The following is a 12,175-nucleotide window of genomic DNA, read 5'->3' on the forward strand; positions in this document are numbered from 1 at the left end:
ATGCTCTGGTGCAGCTTCAGAAGAAGTATGATTCTGAGTATTTTCCATCTGGACTGTTGTAGTCTCCTTTAAAATCTTCCATTTGCATTTTATCTTCTGCAAATATGACATCTCTGCTGATGACTACCTTGTGGGCAGTGGGATCCCACAAGCGTTACCCCTTCACTCCATCAGCATTGTTGTAACCCATTTTTGGGTCCCCATGAAAAATAAAATAAATAGCCAAAAGAGGTTAGAAAAATAACAGGAGGCAGAAGCGCTCGGAAAACAGTCAGAAAATTGGTCAAGGAATTTAAAAATACAAGGATTGAATTTTTGACAGTATATTCTTGAAGGATGAAAGCCCTATTAAGAAGGAAAATTTGAATTTTGAGGAGAAAAGCCCAAATTTAGATGTTTATGGACTTAATTGGATTTTTATGGACTTAATTGGATTTTTATTTTGAATTTATAGAAGATTTGATTCCAAGAAAAATTGATTTTTAAGTCAATTTGGGCTTTACTTTGAAGAAATTTAAGTTCTGGGGCCAAAAATATATTTTTTAGGAATGTATTGGGTCAAATCAGGGGCTTAATTGCATAAATATTGAAGTTTAAGGGCCAATTAGGACTTAATTAAGAAAATCCGAAACCAGGGACCAATTTGGAGAAGGCGCAAAGATAGAGGGTCTGTTTAGAATTGTTTCAGGGGCTTAATTGAAGAAATTGAAAGTTTATTAATCAATTAGGGCCTCAATTGCATAAATCAGAGGCCAAGGACCAAAATGAAAAAGGCGGCCAACAAGAGGGGCGGGGACCAAATTTGAGGGACTGATTTGAAGTTTAGCCATTTAAATGAAACGGCGCGTTTTACCCAAAACGACGCCGTTTCATTAAAAAAAAAAAAGAAAAAAAGGGGAAAGACCGGAACGGTGTCGTTTTGAACGACACTGTTCATCTTCTTCCTTTCCCCCGCATAAACAGAAACAGAGACAAAACCATTTTTTGCTTTTTTTCAAAACTTCCCGCCTCTCTCTCCTCGCCCCCACCACCACCACCGAAAGCATCAATGGCCGACCAGCCGTTGCGTGATTGAAGGCGCACTAACGAAAGGCACGCCGGTTCCCTTTTTTTTCTTATAAATAGAGAGAGGCCGAGAGAGAGGAGGACCCGAGGATAGAGGGAGAAGAGAAATAACGCACGAAGGAGAGGGGAGAAGAGAAACAGACCGAAAGCAAGAAAGAACGAAACCAAAAACAGAAAAAAAACCGAAGGGAGGAGAGAGAGAGGAGACCGAAGAGAGAGAGAACCAACGAGAGAGAGGCAACACCACAGCGCCGCCGTCCTCGAGGCCACGACACCGCAGCGACACCGCAGCTCCACCAACGATCGCCTCCACGCCAGGTGCACACTTCTTCCCTCCCCTGCATTTTTTTTATCATAGCCATTTTTGCCTCCTGCATGTAGCATGCAGGAGGCGGGGGGGGAGAAAAATAATTCTCCCCCCCTGGGCCATAAGATGCTGGGCCAGCCCGATGCTGGCCCAGCCTTGCAAGCCAAGACCGGCCCACGTTAGCTTTGGGCTGAGACCGGCACACCTTAGTCTTGGGCCGAGACCGGCCCACCTTAGTCTTAGGCCGAGACCGGCCCAATATCATTACGGGCCGAGACCGGCCCGCCCCCCCCCTTTTTTTGGGCTGAGCCTGGCCCATTTATTTGGGCCGGCCCAGCCCTATAATATATATATATATATATATATGTGTGTATATATGTTATATATATATAAAATATATTTATATATAAAAAAATATTTTAAAAAAAAATCTTTAAAAATATTGTGATTTTTCGGCATTTTTTTTGTCAAAGTGGTTTAATGTTGGTTTGTATTTTTATACTGTAAAGATACAAAACCAGTGTTAAAAAATACCCGATTTTCGTCAAAACATCAAAGATTTTTTTTAAAAATAACAAATGTTTTTGCCTTCAAAAAATTTTTTCTAAAAAGTCCCTAAAAATATTGTTGATTTTTCTGCATATTTTTAGCAAAGAGGATTAATATTGGGTTGTATTTTTATACCGTAAGGATACAAGCTCAGTATTAAAACACCCGATTTTCGTCAAAGCAAAAAAAATAATAATATTTTTCCAAAAATTGTTTTTGTTTTAAAATACGGCCTAGTATCTCCAATATATATATATAAATATTATAACATCATATTTTCATACAACAAAGAAAATATTCAAAACAATATATGTATTAACATGCATTTTGGGCTTTAATAACCAGTTTATTCAAGCCATGAGAACTAGGCCAATATTTCAAAAATTCTAAAAAATCTTTTTTGCTTTCTTTTAGTATTTGGGATTACGAATTTATACGTAAAACGTATTCCTAAATATTATTAATAAAGTTTGGTATAGACGTTAGAACAATTAGGATTTTACCCGATAAGATAAAAGACCTTCTTACCGAGGAGGATTTTTCTTGAACCATAAACAGACCAACGACTAGAAGTATAATAACACCTTAGTTTTTATCAGATAATAAAACAATGCAGCTTACCTTAGGTAGGGCGTATTTGGGGTGCTAATACCTTCCCTTTACGCAACCAGTCTCCGTACCCGATCTCTGAGACCAGTTAGGGTTCCTAGTGACCGAAATACTAGGTGGCGACTCCAAAGAACCAAATAATAAAAATTTTCGCCAGTCGAACCCGCAATTGAAAAATGGGTAGATGTATATTTTTTTGGGTGCGACAGAATGGCGACTCCACTGGGGACCTTGTAGACTAAGCTTTGTTTTTGTCTGATTTGTTTGTGTTTTTGTGTGTTAATATTCCTTTCCGTTTATTTGCATATATATATTTTTTATTTTTATTTATTTTACGCGCATTTATTCATGCATTATATACAATTGTCTCATGCATCACTTGCCTTAATTTTGAAAAGCACACACAAGCCTTAAGTTAAGTGGGGAATTAGCGATTTACCCTAAGACTATTGGTCAGGGTTTAAATGCGTGAAACACCCAACTCATATCTGAGTGCCTGCTTGGTAATGGTGGACATACGTGTCTTAATTGTTCCTTGCAACGCCCCCATACTGTCTTTACGAAGAACGTCACTGGGCAGATATGAGACCCTTCAAGACCAGATAGAAAAACTACCCACTCTCACGTAATAAATAGAGCTTGTCTTTAGGTTATGAATTTTATTTTCATTTGCATCATGATTAATTGTTAAACTCATCAACTCAGGTTTTGAGCTGAAATCATGACTAAGTACCTCTCTTTCCAAGAATATGGACAAGAGTCCGAGTTGGCTCAGATTGCCGAAGGAAAATGCCCAAGAATCGATGCTAGTGGGTTACCATGCATTACCAAGGTAAATCACATGGTAAACGAATTAGGAAAGTTACTGCCTATTATGGAATATGTTGACGAGACTCTGTTTGAAAGGCGATATGGGAGAATTGCACACATAATGAGATTGCCTGTACAAGCAGCGGCGATCAAAGCCCTTCTGAATTTTTGGGATCCCAGTTATCGATGTTTTACCTTTGGAAACATCGATATGACACCCACCTTGGAAGAGTATGAGAGAATTCTGGATTTTCCAAATGCCAACCACAGAATCTACCATCGACGCAGATTTGAAGACACAGCTTCGGAAGTAGTCAGTTTATTAGGCTTGGGAAAGATCAGCCAGTGTAGAGTCGCCGAAGGGGGTTTTAAATGGAAGGTCATTGAAGCCCGAATGAAGAAAAATGTCGAAGAAGGTAAGATGGGAGACGAACGATATAGGTTGGTGGCCTTCGCCATTTTTGGACTAGTGTTGTTCCCTTCTGAAACCGGGGTCATCAGTTTAGAAGCAGCAAGTGTTTTCGTCGAATATGAGCATGATCGGATTAATCCTTCCTCAGCCATCTTGGGGGAAACCATGTTATCTCTAAATCACTGCCGAACACATGGAAAAGGAGCTATGAGATGTTGCATCCCTATGTTGTACCTATGGATAATCAGTCATATCGAAGCACCAAGAGACATCTTCAACAACTTTTGGTGGTTTGACTTGCGACCGTTAAAGATTACCATAGATGAGACTTGGAAGAATTGGGATGAGAAGACATGGAGAGATAAGTATGTAGCATTGCCAAGGAGCAACTTCAAGTGGAAAGCACCATGGATGAACAACGCTATTTGCACAATGAGTTGTGGAAGCAAGATATGGGTGCCTTTGATTGGTGTAACCGGTTACATCAGCTATGCGCCATCCCTTGTAACAAGGCAGTTAGGCGGAATGCAATATACACCAAGAACCTTGGGTTTAGCTGATTTTTTCGGTTTATTCAAGCATCAACCATTCACTGAAGAAATGGAGTTTATCCGACAGGATTGGAAAAGACCCTTGAAGGTGAAAAGGGAAGAAGGAAGCAGTTTTGAAACCTCATTCAGCCAGAATTACACAGTTTGGAGGAATGAAGATTCTTCTGAAGTAAAGGGTCTCTCTACACAAGAACAGTCGGAAACAACGATAGAACCACATAAAAGAAAAAGAATGGATGATGAGGAAGATCTAAGACAGCAGCTAGAGCAGTGTAGAATAGAGCTCAACAAAAGTAAGGGGCGACAACAACTGTTAGAGAACCAGCTAGAGGAGGAAAATACGATAAGGGTTTTCTTGAATCAGCGTTTAGAAAAACAAGAGAAGCAATTAATGTCTCTAAATGAATGGCAGAAAAGGGCCGAGGTAGCTGAAGAAATAACAACGGGGGTCCAGGCTGAGTTAAGGGCACGAATAGCTGATTACGACGAGTTGGTCAAGAAGAATGGGATAGCAGAAAAAGAGTTGGCTAAGGTCAAGAGGTCAACAAAAGGCGTGAATGTTGATAAGGAGACGATGGATTCTTTGAAGAAGGGAAGAAGCCTTCTTTTAAAGAAAGTAGAAGTAGAAAAAGAGAAGAATCGTCTAGCCAAGCTCGACATAGAAGAAGAAAGGAAGGTCAGAGCTCAATACACGGTGCAACTGGAGGAAGAAAGAAGTGCGAGAAGGGCCGCTGAGTCTGACATGAGAGATTACCAGAAGAGAGTTGAGTCTTCAAAAGGAAGGATGATGGCTTTACAATCAGAGATCGAGGTACGAGAAGAAGAGCTAAGGGATTTGAGAATCCACTACTGCGAGATGGAAGAGGAAATGAGTAAGGCTAAGCAAGAGCGTCAAGAATGCCAAGACTACATGGACAACTTTGCAGTTCAAATCAATTCCAAAACGGCAGAGCTGGATATCGAAAAAGAAGAGCTACAAAGAACCAGAGATAAGTTGGCACAATCAGAGGGTATGGTGCGAGTATTGGAAAGAAGCAACGAAGCCTTAGGAGCCAGCAACGAAGCAATAATTGAAGATAACACCGTATTCCATGCCAGAATAAGACACATGGAAAAACAGGTTGAGCAAGTAGCCCGTTATGCAGAAAGGTTGCAACAACAAGCCACCCAAGTCGGAAATGATACTTCAAAGTATCGAGAATACATGGGGGCAATGGCCTGTTTTATTGGGGATTTAGCTAATAGAGGAAATGCTTTTTAGAGGTAGCAATGTATAGGACTCTCTTTCCCATTATTGTTTTGTATGAGCAATTTTTTTTTAAGAAGTCCATGACGTATTTCCTTTCTTAATGTTTTTGGTAAGCCACTATGATAAGAACTTGGCAAACCCTCCTTTATGGTAATCGGGTCAACTCAGAAATCTTGCTTAAAGGTTACGAAAGTCATGAATCAGCTCGTAAAATATGCATATATACACATTACATATGCATCACATTCTCATCACATATTTTTAATTTATCATATGCATTCCAGATCGTGAAACATAGGTCCCCCTTCCAAAGTCCACTACACTCGGCAAAGAGCAAGAATGGAAAACGAAGGAAGGGCACAACCAGAAGCTCAGTACCAAAGAGAACTTGAAGGAGTTCGGAATGATGTGGCACACTTAACCAGTATGTTAGAGCAAATATTAAGAGCCAGAGATGGAGAGGGAACATCCACTCAACCTAATGAAGCACCAGCAGCAGCTCAAATTCCTGTCGCACCTATAAACATAGGGGCAAATACACCAACTAAGCAGAGTCCTGCTCGGCCCATCCAAATCCCTATTACACTGGATTTAACAAACGAAGATCCACATGACTTTAAATTCTCTAATCATGAAGGAGATGATAAGTGGACTGCCCTAGAAGAGAGGCTAAGGGCAATTGAAGGAAGTGATTTGTTTGACCCAATTAGGGCCGCTGAAGTATGTTTAGTACCTAATATTGTCATTCCAAAGAAGTTCAGAGTGCCGGAGTTTGTTAAGTATACTGGGATGGAATGCCCGAAGACCCATCTCCGCTCCTACTATAATAAGATGGCAGAGGTTATCCACGACGATAAAATGTTAATTTTACTTCTTCCAGGATAGCCTGACCGGATCGGCCCTCAGTTGGTATATATGAGGTTAGACAATATTAGGATCAGGAAGTGGACGGACTTGGCAGACGCTTTCTTAAAGCAATACAAGTTTAATCTAGAGATTGCTCCTGATAGGACCAGCCTGATTAGCATGGAGAAAGGAACTCAAGAGTCCGTAAGGGCTTATGCTCAAAGGTGGCGTGACCAAGCTATCAATGTGCAACCTCCGCTGATAGAGACAGAGATGGTGACTTTGTTTGCAAATACTTTCAGGGCTCCATATTATGAACACCTTATGGGTAGTTCAGCACAACATTTCTATGATGTTGTGCGGATCGCCGAGAGGATTGAACAAGGGATCCGAAGTGGGAGAATTGCAGAACCTCTAGAGAAGAGAGGTTTCATTGGAAGGAAGAAAGAAATTGAGGTGAACAACCTAGAAAAGAGAAGCAAAAACTATCAAATACCTACCCCCGAGTCACTAATATTAACTTTTCCAAACCCCCCACTCCAAACCAGCCCAATCAAATGAAATTCCCAGCAAATAACCACAACAATTACCAAAGAAAGGATAAAGCAACCATCAGAAGAACAACTACCTCCTTTACCAATAACCTTAAAAGAATTGTATGCCAAGCTGTTAAGTATTGGGCAGATAGCTCCCCTACCCATACCACCTATGCAACCACCTTTCCCTGCCTGGTACAACCCTGAGGTGACTTGTGAATACCATGCTGGTCACGCGGGCCATAGCATCGAGGCTTGCTTTGCTTTTAAAAGAAAGGTGTTACAACTGATCAAAGTGGGATGGGTCACTTTTGAGGATTCACCTAATCAGAATTCAAACCCTTTACCTAAACATGTTGATGGTAGGGGAGGAGTAAATACCATGGAGATTGGTAGCAAAAAGAGGGTGTTGAAAGTGACCATGGCCAAGCTTTACTTGATGTTGGTGCAGTCTGAACATTTGGAAGAAACGACTGAGTACTGCACAAGGAAAAGTAACTTTTGTCTTTTCCATAAAAAGGAAGGGCATCACATTGATGAATGCATTGAATTTCATCAAAAAGTTGCAAGAATGCTAACTCTAGGAGAGTTGAGGATTGAGGACGTAAGTAACAATGAAGAGGTAGAGATGATAGAGAAATGTAGAATCCAATCAACAACTAATGGTCGCTCAAAACTGGTATTAACTAGGCCCTCATATGCAAGCAAAGTAAACTATGGAGGGATGCCTGAAGATTATGGTTATACTTCGAATATCGAAACTCCTTTGCCGCTGTTCCGAACTGAGATAAGTGGGCTAACTCGGAGTGGTCGTTGTTTCACACCTGAAGAACTAGAAAGACAAAGGAAGGCTAAAGGCAAGGAGGTGTTGGACCTTGATAAAGAGTTTGAGGTGAATAAACCTGTGACTGAGGAAGAAACAAATGAGTTCCTGAAATTGATGAAGCATAGTGAGTACAGTATAGTGGACCAGTTGAAGAAGACCCCTGCTAAGATCTCCATCATGTCATTAATACTCAGCTCCGAGCCACATCGGAATGCTTTGCAAAAAGTATTGAATGAGGCCTATGTGCCCCAAGATATTGAGCAAAAGACTATGGAACATCTAGTAGGAAGGATTCATGCTGCCAATTACTTGTATTTCACGGAAGATGAACTTGACGCTGAAGGAACTGGACATAACAAACCCTTGTATGTCACGGTCCGATGCAAAGATTGCCTCGTCGGCAAGGTTCTCATTGATAACGGCTCGGCCCTGAATGTGTTACCAAGGCATATGCTAGATGAAATGCCGATAGATCCCTCACATATGCAACCCAGTGTGATAACGGCGAGAGCGTATGATGGCTCATCAAGGCCAGTTGTAGGGTCAATTGAGGTCGAACTAGCTGTGGGTCCACAAGTCTTTCTAGTAACCCTTCAAGTGATGGATATCTACCCTTCCTATAGCATGCTGTTAGGAAGGCCGTGGATACATTCGGCGGGAGCTGTCACCTCTTCGCTACATCAATGTTTAAAGTACATTGCCAACGGTGTCCTGGTTACTGTTAAGGCTGAGGAGACTATATCGATGGTAAGAAATGTGGCGGTTCCATTCATTGAAGCAGAAGATTGTAAGGACGGAAACCTTCATGCATTTGAGGTTGTGAATACAGAGTGGGTGCCCGAGAACACTGTGGTGAGAAAGCCAGAAATCTCGGAAGCCACTAAAATGGCCGCTAAAAGCTTTTTTGAAAAAACAAGATTCCTTTCCCATACGATATGAAGCAAGGAAGGCCTGAATGGATGGGTATAATCAAATTGAAAGCTGCAGAACAGAGGTTTGGGCTTGGATATAAGCCCAAGAAAGAAGATTACAAACGAGCTGCTGGTGCAAGAAGGGAGAAGAGAATGGCTAGGATTGAAGGAAGGAAGCCTGAAGAAGAAAACTTAGCCATCCCTCCATCAGGATTACATTTCCAAAGGCCGCCTATGTGATACAACCTGCTGGGGGACATGGAGACCTCTTTCAGAAGTTTTCTTCAATGAACATAAACACCCTGGAGGAAAATCAAGTCAAAGACATTGCGGAGAAATTTGAATCCGAAAGGAGGATTGAAGAGCTGCCACAATTAACCATCCACACTTTGGAAGAAGTCACCGTCAAGACTTTTGTTCGGAAACTAGCCGAAGGGGAGAAGTTCCAGAATTGGGAGACCCAAGAAGCTCCATTGGTTTTTAAAATGTAATCAACAATGATTTGTTGGATTATATTTTTATTTATGTTGTTTGCCTTTTTTTTTTTTTTTGTGTTGACAATCGAGGCTCAAGATGTCAATTGGATTTTATTTTGTTATGAGCTAATCTTTTGTTTTTAATGAGATCATGCATTTTCAAAATTCATCTTGATGTCTTACTATGCATTTACACATCACCTTCCGCTTTCAGGAACCCTGAAAGTGGATCCTCCACAACAACACCTGCACTTTACATTGAGAATGAATGGCCAAAATTTAAAGAATACATAGTGGCTGTAGAAGATGAGGAATGGGAGGAGGAAAACATATGGGAATTCAAAAAAATTAATAGAACAACACGAACAGGCTTGGAGGCCCGCTAAAGAGGAACTTGAAACCATAAATGTAGGCAATGAAGAAATCAAGCGAGAGCTGAAGATAGGGACTTTGATCACCCCTGAAGCAAAGGAAGAGTTGATTGCACTGCTCAAAGATTATGTGGATGTCTTTGCCTGGTCCTACGAGGATATGCCTGGTTTGGATACGGACATTGTAGTACATAGAATACCACTGATGGAAGGATGCAAGCCGATTAAGCAGAAGTTAAGGAGAACTCATCCGGAGGTCTTAATCAAGGTAAAAGCGGGAAATTGAAAAACAATGGGACGCTGGTTTTTTGGAAGTAGTGAAGTATCCACAATGGGTGTCAAACATAGTGGTGGTACCCAAAAAGGAAGGCAAAATCAGGGTTTGCGTGGACTTTAGGGATTTAAACCGGGCTAGCCCTAAAGATAATTTCCCTTTACCACACATAGATATGTTAGTTGATAATGCAGCACGCAGCTCCACATATTCCTTCATGGATGGGTTTTCAGGCTACAATCAGATAAGAATGGCGCCAGAGGATAGGGAGAAGACAACCTTTGTAACACCATGGGGAACCTTTTGCTACAAAGTCATGCCATTTGGTTTAAAAGAATGCTGGGGCCACTTACCAAAGGGCTATGGTGACTTTGTTCCACGACATGATGCACAAAGAGATTGAAGTATACGTGGATGACATGGTTGCTAAATCTAAAGAGGGAGAGAATCATGTCCAAATATTGAAGAAATTATTTGAAAGATTAAGGAAATATAAGTTGAGACTTAACCCAGCAAAGTGTTTCATTCGGGGTGAAATCCGGTAAGCTGTTGGGTTTGTGGTGAGTGACAAAGGGATAGAAGTGGATCCTGAAAAAGTAAAAGCTATTCAATCTATGCCACCCCCCAAGACTGAGAAGGAGGTGAGAGGTTTCTTAGGAAGGTTGAATTACATCGCTAGGTTTATATCCCATTTAACCGCGACTTGTGACCCGATCTTTCGTTTGTTGAGGAAAAAGAACCCTGGAATATGGAATGAAGAGTGTGATAAAGCTTTTGATAAAATCAAGCAATACTTGCTAAATCCACCTCTGCTTGTTCCTCCTGTCCCAGAAGGCCATTGATTTTATACCTAACAGTAACCGAAACGGCAATGGGATGTGTGCTTGGGCAACATGATGAAACCGGAAGGAAGGAAAGGGCCATTTATTACCTAAGCAAGAAGTTCACGGAATATGAGTCTAGGTATACTATGATTGAGAAGCTGTGCTGCGCACTAGCATGGGCTACAAAGAGATTACGTCAGTATATGTTGTATCACACTACATGGTTAATTTCCAAGTTAGACCCGTTAAGGTACATTTGTGAAAAGCCTTATCTATCTAGCCGAATTGCAAGATGGCAAGTTCTTTTGGCTGAGTATGACATAGTATATATGACAAGGAAAGCCGTGAAAGGGAGTGTTATTGCCGATCACTGGCTGACCATGCTATGGAAGATTATGAGCCGTTAAACTTTTGACTTTCCCCGATGAAGATGTGTTTGCAATCGAGGAAGAGAAATCAGATTGGTGGGTTATGTACTTTGATGGTGCTGTAAATGTATGTGGTAATGGAGCGGGGGCAGTGATAATCTCTCCTGATAAGAAGCAGTATCCGGTTTCAGTTAAGCTGCAGTTCGGGTGCACCAATAACACGGCTGAGTACGAAGCTTGCATTCTTGGTTTGGAGGCTGCATTAGAGATGAACATAAAAAAGATAGATGTTTATGGAGACTCAATGCTGATTATTTGCCAAGTAAAAGGGGAATGGCAAACCAAAGAAGAGAAGTTAAGGCCTTACCAAGAATACCTGGCTAAGCTGGCTAAAGAATTTCAGGAAATAGAGTTCACCCATCTGGGAAGGGAAGGGAACCAGTTTGCAGATGCTTTGGCCACACTAGCATCTATGGCCAAGATAGACTTTGGGCACAAGGTACAACCAGTACACATCAATATCAGAAATAACCCCGCTCATTGTTGCTCAGTCGAAAGACAAGTGGATGGAAACCCGTGGTACTATGATATCAAGAATTTCATCCAAAACCAGGCATATCCCATGGGGGCATCCAAAATCGACAAGAAGACTTTGAGAAGGTTGGCAATGGATTTTTATCTGGATGGGGAAATTTTGTATAAGAAATCATTTGACGGGACTTTGTTGAGATGTTTGGATGAATTTGAGGCAAAAAGCACGGTACGGGAAGTCCATGAAGGGATTTGCTCAACTCATGCTAATGGACATGTGATGGCCAGGAAGATACAAAGAGCCGGGTACTTCTGGATGACGTTAGAGAAAGATTGTATCGATTATGTCCGGAAATGTCATAAGTGCCAAGTATACAGTGACAAAATCAATGCTCCTCCAGCTCCTCTATTTAATTTAACATCTCCATGGCCCTTCGCGATGTGGGGAATTGATGTGATTGGACCGGTAAACCCAAAAGCTAGCAATGGTCATAGGTTTATTCTCGTGGCTATCGACTACTTCACAAAATGGGTAGAAGCTGGGTCATTTGCTCATGTGACGCAAAAAGTGGTGAAGAAGTTTATTGAGAGAGATTTGATATGTCGGTATGGTCCACCAGAAAAGATTATAACGGATAATGCTCAGAATTTCAACGGCAA

General features: G+C 41.2%; 1 protein-coding gene across 1 annotated transcript; it reads left to right on the forward strand.

Annotated features, from left to right (window-relative positions):
* The first annotated feature begins 5,891 nt into the window (after positions 1-5,891).
* LOC140954769 (uncharacterized) lies at positions 5,892-11,878 on the forward strand. The gene is made up of 8 exons (XM_073405521.1): positions 5,892-6,412; positions 6,494-6,854; positions 7,083-8,612; positions 8,702-8,907; positions 9,362-9,516; positions 9,560-9,786; positions 11,064-11,306; positions 11,804-11,878. Exons 1-8 carry the CDS (start codon positions 5,892-5,894, stop codon positions 11,876-11,878), a joined length of 3,318 nt encoding a protein of 1,105 aa, XP_073261622.1.
* The last annotated feature ends 297 nt before the right edge of the window (positions 11,879-12,175 follow it).

The sequence above is a fragment of the Populus alba genome, chromosome 17, assembly GCF_005239225.2.
Source record: "Populus alba chromosome 17, ASM523922v2, whole genome shotgun sequence".
Taxonomy (NCBI): domain Eukaryota; kingdom Viridiplantae; phylum Streptophyta; class Magnoliopsida; order Malpighiales; family Salicaceae; genus Populus; species Populus alba.